The sequence below is a fragment of the Oratosquilla oratoria genome, chromosome 26 (genome assembly GCF_046742065.1).
Source record: "Oratosquilla oratoria isolate Oo_2021 chromosome 26, ASM4674206v1, whole genome shotgun sequence".
In the NCBI taxonomy this organism is placed as follows: domain Eukaryota; kingdom Metazoa; phylum Arthropoda; class Malacostraca; order Stomatopoda; family Squillidae; genus Oratosquilla; species Oratosquilla oratoria.
The window spans coordinates 46,708,044-46,723,014 of NC_134802.1; the positions used below are offsets into that span (position 1 = coordinate 46,708,044).

Here is a 14,971-nt window from a genome sequence, read left to right on the forward strand (position 1 = left end):
CGAAATTGATGAAAGGCCTGACTTTTCTGCTAACCTGGAGACATGGTTTTTGCATGGAGCAAGATAGAGCAGCAAAATAGTTATGAAAGTAAAATTTTTTTTTAATGTTCTTTTGAATGCGTACAATTTGATTACCATTGCACAAAAATTAGCATGTTATTTATACTATTTACAGAAAAAAAAAATACATTTGACATTTATCATACAAAGTGGAAAGTGTAATTTTGTAACAAGTCAAACCATCAACTGAAACTACCAAAATAACCATGATTATATGCATCAAAATTATGTTAATCAGTCATTTGTTGAGTGTTTGCTTCTTGAAGCTTTCGAAGAGCCGTCTGTTCCATTCCACAGCATGGAGGAAATATTCCCTCTACTTAGGATCTGTGGTGATGATATTTGCAAAATCACTCATCATCTTAACTCCACGCTCAGCGATGTCATTCACTACTCTGCAGTTTCTCACATATTCCAAGGCTTTCTTGTAGTCCTCCTTCTCTGACCATGATTCAACCTGATCCAGAAGCCAGTCAGGTCCAATGCTGAAGATGTTTAACAGAAGGTGGGAGCTCGGACCAATGAGATCGACTAGTGTGGTTTTGGCTGTTACCTTCTGAAATACGTGTTTTCCCCTTCTGAAGCTGTCTGGCTTCTGAGTGGCATGCAGCTGAGCAGCAATGTCCTGTTTCTGTTTGTCACTCAGCCTGCTGCTGAAGAGCACGAATGGCACGCCCTCCTGTGTCAAGTACCACTTGTGATTTTCCATCTAATGAAGAACTGCTTCAGCAACCTCTGGGTCTAATCTCCTGTACCTCAACATGTCCTGGATGAGCTGAAGATCATTCACAGGAGCATCCGCAGCAGATGTTGGCATCATCCACATTGGTGTGTAGAACAGCGCCAGGAAGATGTTGAGTCGTTCCGGCTTTGCAACAGTCTCTTTATCATACTCAAGCTGGTCACAAAACATCAGTATCTTCATGGAATACAAGTCCCTGGCTATCCATCTGGCCTGGTGAATGGCCCCTGGTTGACTCCAGTAAATCCCAGGGAGAGGTATGTCTCCAAGAACAATCACCGTGAGCTCAGCCATTACCTTGTAGTCACCTCTCGGCGGCTTCTCAGATGTGAGGATGTCATGAAGTATTTCTTCATAATCCTTCTTCTTTTCCCTGAGCGATTTGCTTCTGATCATCAGGGTTTTAGAGTGTCTGTTGTCAGTTTCTCTCACACATCCTTGAAGTGTCTGAACCAGGGATTCTCTAGACTCTTCACCTTCCCAAACAGCTTTCCCCAGACTCATCCAGCTAGCACTTCCAGGATGTGGTGTCTGCACGCTAAGTAAAACACCTTAGTGCTCAGCTTTACCTCAAGCAGTTCGGTAGCTTCCATGTATACTCCACTGTTACTGGATGTAGTGTCAAAAACAAAGGGAGTTATGACACCTGTAAACCCCCATGTCTCCAACAAGTCTATTGATGCCTCAGCTTGAGCTGTGTCTGTTGAGCTGTCGATGACAGTTACTCCCAGTAACTTCATTTTAGGATAGGCAGGTGATCCAGAGACGGGGACAGCTAAAGTCTCTGAGGTGGTCCCAGGTTCACTACCCAGGACGTCTCCTCTTTCCTCCAGGGTCACTTGCTCTTCCTTTGCTCTTTATCATTGCTCTGTGTCTGTAATGGGGTTTCACGAAGAGCTATCTGGTCATCGTCTTGACCCTACCCATCTGCTAGAATGGGATGATAGTTTCAACCGTTTCATAGGTGAGGTCTTGAACCATGGGTTTCCCCGTATTTTCTGGTAAACTTTGGAGATAAGTGAAGTACTGGAATGCTTGTCTATTGGTGGGAAGCTGGGAACTGCCGATGCAAGCTGGGAATTACCGATGCAAGCTGGGAATTACCGATGCAAGCTGGGAATTACCGATGCAAGCTGGGAATTACCGATGCAAGCTGAAGGGTATCCGACCAGGAAGTTTCAGTGAGAGATCTGGTGGACGGCCGACTTGATTCTTGCTTGTGGATTGCAGGTGGAGGTTCTTAGACATCAACTGTGCGTCCTCGTAGCTCCTTGCTTAATGCCATTGTGAAATATCTTGTGGATAGTTTTCTGGATTTGGATCGAGTTTCTGTGCTGGCCTTGCTTTTGTACTGTTCAGTATTGCCCAACATCATTAACAGGTTTCTGTAAATATGAAATATGAAATAAAATGCTGAAATTATGTATGATTTTTGGTATAATTTCACTTAAAATTCAAACATCCATACAAAAACCATGTTTCCAGGCTAGCAAAAAAAAAAAAAAAAAAAAAAAAAAAAAAAAAATCAGGATTTTCAGCAATTTCATATATTCTAAAACTCAAGGGGAAAATTCATCAATTTTAACGGTTGCTATATACAGAGTAGGTTCTGTTCTTTCATTTGGCACCTAATTTGTTGTTCTATCTTGGTTAGAAAAAATGATGTCACAGAATAGGGTTTCAAATGCCCCAAAACTAGCCCTCTTGGTGGGATAGCAAATTACCTCAGCCTCCACGCGGCAATGATTTCACACATCCTAGATAAAGACGAAAGTACTTTTTGGCTTTTTCAGGTCAAAAAGCACGGGAAAAAGCACAGTAACGTATGAAAATATGGAAAACTTGTTTTTTGAATGGGTCTAGCTGCAGACCCTAAGGAGAACGCAGGATTGTGAATTCAACATGGCTCAATCTTTTTTCTTTTATAATTCATGATTACACAATGAGTCTTAATCGAGATGTCCATTTTTTGTTTCTAAATTTTCCCCTAACTAGTCGTATCTCTCAGAATGTGGCGATTGTTTGTATAATACATAACGTTTGTATCGCTCAGCGCTTAGAAAAAGTGACTATATCCTATCTAATCCTCTTATCAAAGGGTCCCTTGAATATGTATGTCGATGTATGGCCTTTAAAAGTAGAGAAAGAATGCCCAAGAACATCCAAACCCTATCCCAACTCTATAAACCCACAACATCCATATAGTGTACTACGGGGTTAAAAAATGAAATATTATATGTTTGATTCTAACTTGTGTTTAGTACTGAGATCCTTCAAAATGAAGCGTTTATGTATTAGATTTCAGTTTCAGGTGTTATTAGGTCTTATCGTGGTTCGTTGCGTCAGTAAATGGAAACTTAGATTAGATGATACTCCTAGACATCCTAGACATGGGTAAGAACCTGAACCTAGGAAGAGACTATACGGTAAGGTGAAACTAAAACTTATGATGTCTGTTTCTAGTTACTGTCAGTCAACGACGATTATGACCAAGACGGTGATTACGATATCTACAACGGCAATGATGATAACAACTACAATGGTGACAATAACGATGATGAAAACGATGATGATGATGATGATGATGATGATGATGATGATGATGATGATGATGATGATGATGATGATGATGATGATGATGATGATGATGATGATGATGATGGTGATGATGATGACGACAATGGCGATGACGATGTTGATGACAATGGCGATGATGATGATGATGATGATGGTGATGACAATGACGATAGTGATGATGAGAATGACGATGATGATGACAACACTGACAATAATGACGACAATAACGATAATGACAATGGCGGTAATGATACCGATGACAGCAACAATGATGACGACGAAGACGACGAGGGGACGAAGACGATGAGGAGATGAAGACAACCCCAAAGACGACGACAACGACAACGACAACGACAACGACAACGACGACGACAATGCATGATTACATAAATAATAAAAAAATTCACAAAGGCTCTTACCCAGAGGTTCCTTCCCGTTGCCGATGTTGCATAGTGTTGTCGTGCAGTAAGTATGGTAGAATACATTGGTGCTGTCCTCTACTTCCTCCATTCCAGTTTTGGTACAATTGGGCTGGCAGCCGCGTTGAAAGGTCCACGGTGTTCCTGCACAAACAAACGGATTAGTCCACAAGTTGATCACCTTGACTGTACCAACGACGGGTACTTGCATGTGACGTTCTACAAGACGGGGCAACGGAGCTGTCCATTTTCAAAACCCGTCAACTTCCTCACCTCCATTAGGTTTCGCAACCATGAGGGGCTGACACTCGGCCCTCGGACCGGACCTACTATGCCTCTCTGTCAGCTTACATCTTTCCCCACGTGGAGAGCTGACAACCGTAGACTGATCTTCTCTTCCTACAACTTTCATCAGAGAAACAGCCCCACACTGATACAACACAGACATCTGTCTGGAGTCTCTTCCGAGGAAGATCTGTGGGATGTACCGAGGACCGTTGCCAGTCACTGTGGGGCTTCGGGGTTTCAATTTAGTGAAACTCGAGACAATGATGGAGTGATCAATTTGAGTTGACTCTTGGTTAGGTGTTACCTCGAGGTGATTCTCGATTAAGGGTTAATATAAAATTATCTGATCAAAACCCTGGGTTGAGTAGTAAGTTTACAAAAAAAAAAAAAAAAAAAAAAAAAAAATCCATATCTTTTTAATCGACAAATATTGTGTGATTTTGGTTCTGGTTCTATTCGTTGGACATCCCTGAATTCGTAAATTCAAATTTTCTTTGAATTTTTTTTTTCGAGTATTGGGAAGCTCGGTCTTGAGCACATGAGCACATGGTAGTGAGTTCGATCCCCGTGCGTTGGTCCCCGACAGTCCTAGCCAGGCAGAAAAAAAAAGAAAAGAAAAACGGCTTGCCACCACTGACAAGGTTCCTTATCTCCTACTGAATGGGAGTGTGATCATGAATCTACTGGAAAGCTCCTAGCCTAAGTTCCCGATGGAAAGAACTATCAATAGACATTGTGACAAATTGAGGAAAGTAGATAAAGAAGACATGGGCCTTTGTCCGAGTTTATTCCTGACCTGTTTTGTCCTTAGCCTCTTCAGATGAATGTTTTTCGAGGTTGAAAATGATATGTTTGCTCAGTCCAGCCCGTCGGTTCTTTTCCCATAACGGGAGTAAGGACTAACAGGTCGGATTGAGCATAAATCACGTCATCATCAACCTCGAGATCCAATCCTTCTTTCTTTGGGTGATACAGAAGCAAGTCTCGATATTCAAGTCTCCTGCCATATAACTTTTGAACAGCAATCCAACAATAAATAGGTATCCCTCAGAAGATCTCCGTATCCCTCTTTTACACACAGCTATTCTTTAACTTTCCTACATACTTCTCTTCCTCTTCCATAAAAACCGATCCCGCGAAAGCGGGTGGTCTGAACCAGGTAGTCTATAATCCACAGCCCATTCCTCTGAAGAATCTCAGTGCTAGACAGGTTAGGAATAAGCTTAGACTAAGACATGTGTCTTCTTCATACACCTTCCTCAAAGAACTAAGAGCATAAGAACAAATGAATGGGGGAGATGGCAAGAGACCATATGTCCTACGCTAGGCACTTCCATGTCCTTTACCGCCTATCATCCCTATCCATAAAGTTATCTCAGCTTCTCTGAAAACAACCAATAGTTACTAAGTCTATTCCATCCGTTAACTACTCTGTTGGTAAACCAGTTCTTGGCTATTTACTTCTTAAGTCTAAATTTGCCCGATTTAGATTTGTACAGGCCCATGTGATTCTTACCTTTCTCCTCAAGGCGGTCTCCTCTAACAACGGTGCAACAATCGTTTCCTTGTACGCAGTCCACAGAAGAAGGACCTGGTTGGACTGCCTCAGGATTATCTAGGCACGTTTTATCACTATCCGTTATCACACAAGAATAACACTGAAGAGCTGTTATAAAGAGAAATAGATTAAAAAAAAAAAAAAAAAAAAAAAAAAAAAAAAAAAAAAAAAAAAAAAAAAAAAAAAAAAAAAAAACGAGAAGTCTATATCCACATATCAACACCCAACCTGACCCGTTAAAAAAACAACTAACGAATATCCCTTAGATTTTTTCTATAAGCATTCAAGAAAACCGAACATAGAATTTTGTAATCTAGAAGGATGATAAATAGTCAAATAAGAATTGTATCATATATCATGTTTATCAATAGTCGACCCAACTAATTAAGAAAGTAGAGCGAAAATTATCATATTACTATAAAATTTGGCATATACATATTAGGAATATTAAACCAAGATATTAAAATCTTAGAATATTCCATTATTAGAATTATCTAATGGTTTGAATAATTAGGAAGCCTGCACGGTAATGTTTACCACATCGTCATTGAGGGCATACACATTGTCAGATATTTGTCACTAAATTGACCGTGTTTGTTGAGTTCCCACGGGCGAGCTAGCTATTGGAAATAGACTTGATACTTAAACTAGATAATATTGTCTGCCGTTAGCCAGGAAAAAATGTAGAATGACCATTTGACTTGACAGTTAACCCCTGATTTAATCTAAAAAAAAATCCTTAGGTTTTGTCTCAACGCAAGAGGTTTACTGTGATGACCTTCAGGTTGAACTGTAAGTGACTAAAACTGGACTTTTGTAGCTTATCAGTTGTCACTCATAAATTAATATTTCGTCTACGCTTTATTAAAACCGTTTGATTTTGATAGAAATATAATAAAACAGAATAACATAGAATGAAATAGAAGAAAAAATAAATTAGAATAGGTTAAAATAAGATGAATATCACGAGGGGTTAAATTGCTCTACGTCCTCTTAATGTGATGTCCTGGTCTGCCCTAAATGAAATCGCCTGAAGTTCAGCTATACAAGTCTCTTATACTATTTCTTGATTCACCCTTATCATAGGCTAACACCATCACCAAAGTTCCTTAACGTGTTCCAACCTCGGTAGCCCCATGTGGTTAGATTTAGCCAGTCTAGGACACTAAACTCATCCTAATAGTTTGTTACACGATCTACAGTTTCTACAATACACAAGGATAAAGAAGCAGAATTCGATACACAATATTTCCTAGCAGACCCAAAGTTCATTTCAACACCCGATTAGGGTCTCAGCATTCTCAGGTTCAGACCCACTAATCAACGACGGATTATCCTATCTTTTATCAAATATTCTAATCTTATCAGTAGATTTAATTGAATTCTGGAGGTTCTCCTGGCCTATTAAAGGGTTAAAATTGGTGTTCAGTTAACAAACGGGTGGCGGAATAGCAATCTATGAATATTCAAAAGGGCTGAAACTGTAGATGACATGCTACGTCCATAATGGCGTCAGTTTATTAATTTTTATTTGGATAGTAGAATTTAATTCTATTTGGTTAATATTTTAATTCCTTCAGTAGGAGCTTGATTCTTTTTACGCGGCTTTCTGGATATCTATTGTTCTAGTTAACATTTGGAATTGTATTCATTACAAGGGGTTGTGTTTGTTTGTGTGTGTTTATCTACCTAGTTGCATTTACCTAGTTGTATTATACGGGAAGGGAGGTATACTCGTAGTGACCCGTCTTTCAGATGACCGTGAGCGACAAGATGTCCGTGATGGGGTTAATGTTAATTTCTATGGGAAAAATGTTAATAAGGCATTGAATGTCAATGAAGGGCCAAATATCAATGTAGAGCAAGGTGTCAATAAAAAAACAAAATTATAATGTAAGGCATAATATTGAAACTCAAAACGTGTCAAAAAGAAATAATCACGAGTTTCTTAAAACTATGTACTTTAAGGCTCGTAGTATTAGGAACAAATTTCAAGAAATACAGGCATATGTCAAAAGCGAAAATCTCGATATGATAGGAATAACCAAGACATGGTTAAACGGTAAAGAGTTCGAAGCTGAATTTAATATTGCGGGATTTAAGCATGCTTGTGTTTTAGAGAAAGTGAAATAGGATGCATATGATAGTTTGTGGGTAGAATTAACCCAAACAAATGGACAAAAAATTAATGTAGGTGTAATATATAGGCCAAAGACATTATCATTAGCAGACGACAAACTGTTATTTCAAGAACTGTCTTGTTTCTGCAACAGGGATTTATTGATAATGGGTGATTTCAATTTTACTGACATTGATTGGATGACCCTTGAACATGGCCATATAGGTAGTCGCTTGATTGATTTTCTCGGTGATGATTATCTAGTTCAGCATGCAACAGAGCCCACAAGACATGGAAACTTATTCGATCTATTAATCACTAGTCGCGAAAGCATGATAACTGATGTAAAAGTCGGTGAAACTGTTGCAAATCGCGATCACAAGTTAGATTCAGATTACTAAAAATTTTAGAATAGATACTTGTGTTTCTAAAATACCCGATTTCAGTAAAGCTCAGATCGTAGGACTACGTCAGGAGCTTCAGCTTACAGATTGGGAGGCAAAGTTAAGCGAAAGACCTGTAGATCAGATGTGGAAAATATTTCAAAATACACTCACTAAGATGATTCATACATTCCTTTTAAGGACAGACGTCCCCCAAACCAGGCTCGCCCAAAATGGCTTGACAAAGAAACTAGAAAAAGTATTGCTAAAAAGAGGCAGGCTTATAAGAAATATAAGTGCTCGAGTGCATCTAATGACTATCAAAGTTATGTATTGATACAGAGAGATTTAAAAAAAAAAAAAAACGAAAACGACAATACGAAATGAATATCACTGATAAATCCAAAGAGAATCCCAAAGAATTCTATAGTTACATTAGAGATAAAAAGGTTGTTAGGAATCACATTGGTCCACTATTATCGCTGACGGTCAACTTGAATATTCAAATGAAGGAATGTGTGATATTTTAAAAAATTATTTCAGCTCAGTATTCGTAAACGAAACACCTCAAAGTGAACTCCAAACTGAAACCTGTGAAAAGTCTAGGGTAAACTTACTACGGTAAATATAACAAAAGAAAAAAATTAAAAGGTGTATAGAGAAACTCAAAGTTAATAAAACACCAGGGCCTGACGGTTGGCATCCAAGAATCTTAAAGGAAATGAAAAATGAGATTGTTGTTCCATTAGAAATTATTTTCAAGAAATCCATCATATCTGGAGATATCCCAAGATAATGGAAGCTAGCAAACGTTACTCCCATATTCAAAAAAGGTGACAAAAAGAAACCAAATAAATACAGCCTATAAGTTTGACTTCAATCGTAGGAAAAATGATGGAAACTATCATCAGAGATACTATCGAACATCATTTAGAAAGTAGCTGTTTGATTAATGATAGGCAGCATGGTTTCAGACGGAAACGTTCTTGCGTGACTAACTTACTCGAATTCTACAACATAGTTATCTCAAATTATGACAAAAGAAACAATATAGATTTAATAAATCTAGACTTAGCAAAAGCTTTTGCTACCGTCCCCCACGGTGTAAGTGGTGGCCTATTAAGTTGGACTAGTAATTGGTTGAATGATCGAAAACAGAGAGTTGTTTTAAATGGAAATACTTCTGGATGGAAAAATGTTACAAGTGGAGTTCCTCAGGGTTCCGTTCTTAGGCCATCTTCTATTCATAGTATATATAAATGATATAGGCCATGGACTAAAATCTACTGTTTCCAAATTTGCTGATGATACAAAACTGTGCGGAATGGCAAATGATCACTTATACCAATTAGATATTCAAGAAGATTTAGATAAATTACAGCAATGGTCTGAAAAGTGGCTAATGAAATTTAACACATGTAAATGCAAGGTTATACACATAGGTAAAAATAACAGTAAGTACCATTACAAGTTATTGGAAATTCTTTAACAAAAGTGGATAGTGAAAAAGATCTCGGCGTAATTATCAGTAACGATCTCAAATCATGTAAGCAGTGTATTTCAGCCTCTGAGAAAGCAAATAAGATTCTAGGACTGATTGCGCGATCTTTCGACTTCAAAAGTCCATCACTCATTAACAAGCGATATAAATCGTTACTTCGTCCACATTTGGAATATGCTATTTTCGTATGGTCACCGAATCTCATTAAAGACATTGACAGATTGGAAAAAGTACAACGGCGAGCCACAAAACTTATTCCAAATATAAAAAATAAATCATACGGAAATCGGCTAAAACATGTGAATCTGTTTTTCCTAAAAAAGGGTAGACTCAGAGGTGACTTGATACAGGTCTTTAAGATTTTAAAGGGAATTGACAACATCAAAAGTGACAAAATTTTCAAATTGAATGAGAATCAAGACAAGAAACAATGGTCTCAAACTGTCCGGAAATAATTTAATTTGGAAGTGGGTAAAACAACTTCACCAACCGTGTAGTTAATGAATGTAATAAACTTCCTGCAGAGCCAGTGCAATATAGATCAGTTCGAAGCTTTAAGAATCATTTAGATAAACACCTAAGCAAGATGCTGTAATGATTATCATCTATTTTATATTATTTATTTATCTGTTTTGTTATCATTTGTCTGTTTATTATTATTTACTTGATTCTCATTTATTATTAGCTATATGTCAATTTATCATTATTTACTATTTACTAGTAAAAGAGGTGTGGAAGGCAGATGTGGGGGGAGTGAACATGAGGGGGCGTCCTAGGATGAGGTGGATGGATGGGGTGAAGGGGGATTTGGGGAAGAGGGGAATGTCTGTTGAGGAAGGACGGGAGAGGACAGAAGACAGGGGTGAATGGAGAGTAGTTGTATATGGATGATGTTGTGATAGCATGAGGTGGAATGGGCGAGTGGATGGGGGGTGAGGTAGTATGTGTGAGCAAAATTTGACGCAGCCCGAAGGGATTTCTCCACGTCCTCTCATTTTATGCAATGGGGGGGACGGAGACGGGGGTCGCCGATTTAATGAGGTGGCCTTGCTGTGGATGTGCTGTGTCTTGCGACACTGCTTCTGACCCAGGGCAGTGGACAAGGTGCAGGGATGACCCGTCATCCAGGAGGTGCTAAGATAAGAGGGAGGGTGGAGGGGTGTGGAGTGTATTCAGGGATGGAATGGGTGGGAATGATTTTATGCCTTTTTCTTTTTGGCTACCCCCCTTTGTAAGGGGGAAAAAGCCTTGGTATATGTATGTATGTATGTACTATTTACCTGTTTGTTTATTATTTAACTATACCTATGCATTTATTTGTGTATTTTATCTATTATTTACACTATTATAGTTTTTATCTATTCATTTATTCATTTATCATTGTTATGATTTTTTTCGCATCCGACATAGATATGGATCAAAAGGTCTCCTGTCGGCATGCTCCGCCTTTGTAATCCTTTGTAATTCTTTGTTCTTGAATTCTTGATTAGTGTTTGCACACACTGTTGCCTTATCTAATTTATTCCAGGTATCCACCACTCTGTGTGGGAAGCTATTCTTTTTCAGATCTCTTCTATAATTATCCTTTTTGAGTTTCTTTTCATGTCCTCTTGTTTTTCTGTTGTCCCATTTTAATAAATCATCTCTATATAGGATTTCCATTCCTTTCATGATTCTGCAAATAGTCAGTAGATCTCCTCTTTCTCTTCTTTGTTCCAGAGTTGGTAGTTCCAATTTGGACAATCTTTGTTCGTATGTCAATTTAGAGAGTGTTGGTGCCATCTTTGTCGTTGCTCTTTGTATTCTTTCTAATTTCTTTATATTCTTTTTAGTACTGGGTGTCCATAGTGTTGCAGCGTACTCCAGTTTTGGTCTTATCAGTGTAACTAATATTTTCTTGATCATTTCTTCATCTAAATAGTCAAATGCCACTTTCATCGACCTTAGTAGGTTGAAGGTTTCTCCGACTATTTTATTGATGTTTATTCGGTGACATGTGTTTGCTGATTATTACTTATACGTCCCTTTCCGAGCTCACTTTTTGACTTTTTCTTCACCAATTTTATAATTTCTCGATATTCTATTTTACTTTTTCCAAACTCCATTATACTACACTTCTTGATGTTAAAGTTCACTTCCCACTTTTGACTCCATTTCCAGATTTTATCTAGGTCTGTCTGTAGTGATTCACAATCTTCCTCTGTACTTACTTTCTTTAGTGTTTTTGCGTCATCTGCGAAGAAGTTCATATAGCATTCCACACCTTCCTCCATGTCATTTATACATATGGCAAACATGATTGGAGCCAACACCGAACCTTGCGGGACACCACTTATCATTTTTTCCCAGGTCGAGTATTTATCTCTAATTACTACCCTCATTTTCCTCCCAGTCAAGAAGTCTTCCATCCATTCTAATAATTTTCTTTGATGCCACCTATTTATTCTACTTTTCTTATTAGTTTTTTGTATGGTACTTTATCAAATGCTTTTTGTAGATCTAGAAAGGCACAGTCCGCCCATCCATCCCTTTCTTGTATTATCTATATTAGTCTCGAGTAGAAACAGATCAAGTTTGTTGTACATGATCTTCCTTGTCTAAATCCAAATTGCATTGGATTCAGTATATTTTTTTCTTCCAGATGTTTAACCCATCTGCTTTTGATATTTTTTTTTCACATATTTTTGCTATTGTGCTTGTAAGGGACAATCAACAAAAAATTGCAGGAAAACTTAGAAGCAGCAGAAATGTGGATATGGAGACGAGTATTAAGAGTACCATGGACAGCGAAGAAAATAAATGAAGAAGTATTGAGAGAAATGGAGACAGATAGGGAATTAATGACAACAATAAGGAAAAGACAGTTGCGATTCTTAGGACATATAATGCGGAGGGAAGGGTTGGAGGAGGTAGTGATGACGGGAATGGTGGAGGGAAGGAGAGCAAGAGGAAAGCAGAGGGAGAAGTATATGGACGGGCTGATGAGGGCGACGGGATAACAACTCAAACCAGCACAGATTTTACAAGTAACTAGTGACCGTGAACGGTGGCGCTCCATGGTTGCCGAAGTCCAAGAGGATATGGCACGGCGGTAAGGTAAGCTTGTAAGGGAGACTGGTCTGTAGTTGGTTGGATTTTCCTTGTTCCCTCCTTTAAATATTGGTACAATATTTGCATTTTTCCAGTCCTGTGGTACCTTTCCTTCTTTGAGTGAGTAAATCAGTTCATTCTTTGCGTCTTCCAACAGTTTGGAATGATCACTCTCTGTCCAAGACTGCGTTTTGGAGTATACATATATTACTACAAATTTTCTACTTTTCATGTCACAGTTTTCAACTTTTATCATAATCAATTCCACATTGTCTTTTTCCTTGTTATCTTGGTTACATTTAAGCCTTTGTTTATTTGCTTTTGCGGGGCAGTGAAAATGGTCACGGGGTGGGTCATGCGCGTGACTATTGATCGACAACTATTTTCTTCCTTTGTAAGAGTGTGAATTTCGTGTATTGCATATGCGTGCGTGCATGTGTGCGTGTGCGTGCGTGCGCGTGCGTGTGCAGATATGGAATATGTAGGTTTTCTTATGTTCCGCTATCAAAACTAATAACAAAAAATTTTGTGGACAAACTGTAACAGAAAACAAAACAGGTATGTTTAGGAGGGGGTGACTTTATCATATATGCAATGTAAGCAAAAATTGTTAAATAAACGTGGTTTGGTAATATTTACATGAAAATCAATGACTTAAGATGTAACAAAGTACATTAGAAATTGAAATATGATTATATAAAAGAAGCAATAACGTATATGTATAACAAGCATGTAGGAAGGCTTTCGGAAAAGTTGAAAAAATTCTATTACTTATTATTATCATTATTCAAAATCAATACAATTTGTTGTTGTTGTTATTGATATTACTATCATTACAATAACCATTATTATTATTATCATAATCATTGATAGAAATAAAAAGGAACTAAACGCTACATGGTTATAAGAAAAAAAGATGACAGTAGATTAATTATTAGGTCGAGATGGTTTTGAAAGATGATAATTATTAACATATTATTCAATTCTCACATTCGTAGGATGACGTTAACTAAATTACAGAAATTATTTCCTTTCGATAATAAAGGAAAACAAACTGTACACTGGTAGGCTACAAATGATTTTGATATATTGGGCATAATATCGACATTGGGAAGAACGTACAATAAAGCTATATTCCGCTGATAAAATCGGTTGATGTCAGTCTGAATGGACTATAACAGTAATAAAGGGAGATAGGTCATGGGTCAATATTCAAGATTTTCCTATCAAAAAACAAAATATCTTTTGGGAAATGACACATTGTAGAGATGTAGTTAAGGATGGACAAGTTGAATTGTAGACAAACATTGATAATATGTAGGATCAAATCATTGTACATTTTTCAAATCATCAAATTATAACTATTAAGTTATAGATATTAATCAATAAGAATATTGAGTTATATGATTATATCAAATAAAGCTTTTCTTACGTTTCTCTGAAATAATTTCAGATTATCTTTTATTTTGCTGCACAGGAAATTACTTTGTTGTTTGAGTATCAGTATCTATCATGTTTTTGACATCAAATTCACACACAAAAAAAAATTGAAAAAGTGTAAATAAACAAATAAATAAAAAACAAGTAGACAGAAAAAGAGAAATAGATGAGTAGATAGATAAATAAATACAAAAACGAATGAAAAATAAAACAAATAAATTAAAATAAAACATAAAAAGAAACGAGACAAAATAAAACAAAATCAAATTAGACAATATGAAAAAAAAAACAAAAAACATTGAATAAGTCTGTTAAAAACCGGGAACTAAGCGAAGAATGTTGTGAAAGCTTTCTCGCTGCACCAAACAAGACAAAGACGAAATAAAACAGCTTCTACTTTATCTAGCGTCAAGTCACTCTTACCCAAAGACACGGCTGCAAGTCCCAGCAGAAGTGATAAAACTTTGATTAACATTTTGCACAATCTTAAGGCTTAATTTGGATATATTATAGACACGAAAACACCCAACACTCTGTTGGTGATCACTGGTAGTACTGACACATCGAGATATAAATACAGAGAGAAGGCAATTGACGTTGAGATAAGATATCAGGAAGTTTGTCGGATAACGCCATATTCGGAGTGCAGGCGGTAGAAATGAAAATGAAATACAAAAAGGGGGCTGTAATTTAGTACATTTGGTTAATATGTTGTATTTGAATACACATTTGTATATGCCTATGTGTACATACAGTGTGTGTATGTATACTTTGGTCAGTCAGACGTATTTTCA

General features: G+C 37.3%; 1 protein-coding gene across 2 annotated transcripts in view; it reads right to left on the reverse strand.

The window, feature by feature from the left end:
- Positions 1-14,740, reverse strand: part of LOC143039519 (uncharacterized) — a 17,318-nt gene extending 2,578 nt beyond the window's left edge. The window contains exons 1-4 of one of the 2 annotated variants that reach the window (XM_076209677.1): positions 14,601-14,740; positions 5,603-5,752; positions 3,799-3,942; positions 2,049-2,187 (exon numbers count right to left, since the gene is read on the reverse strand). In XM_076209677.1, coding sequence (XP_076065792.1) covers positions 2,177-2,187; positions 3,799-3,942; positions 5,603-5,752; positions 14,601-14,652 — 357 coding nt within the window. In that variant the 5' untranslated portion in view covers positions 14,653-14,740 and the 3' untranslated portion in view covers positions 2,049-2,176. Of the gene's footprint in view, positions 1-2,048; positions 2,188-3,798; positions 3,943-5,602; positions 5,753-14,600 lie in introns of those variants that run through there. The other variant, XM_076209676.1, reaches the window with a different exon arrangement.
- Between the last annotated feature and the right edge of the window lie 231 nt (positions 14,741-14,971).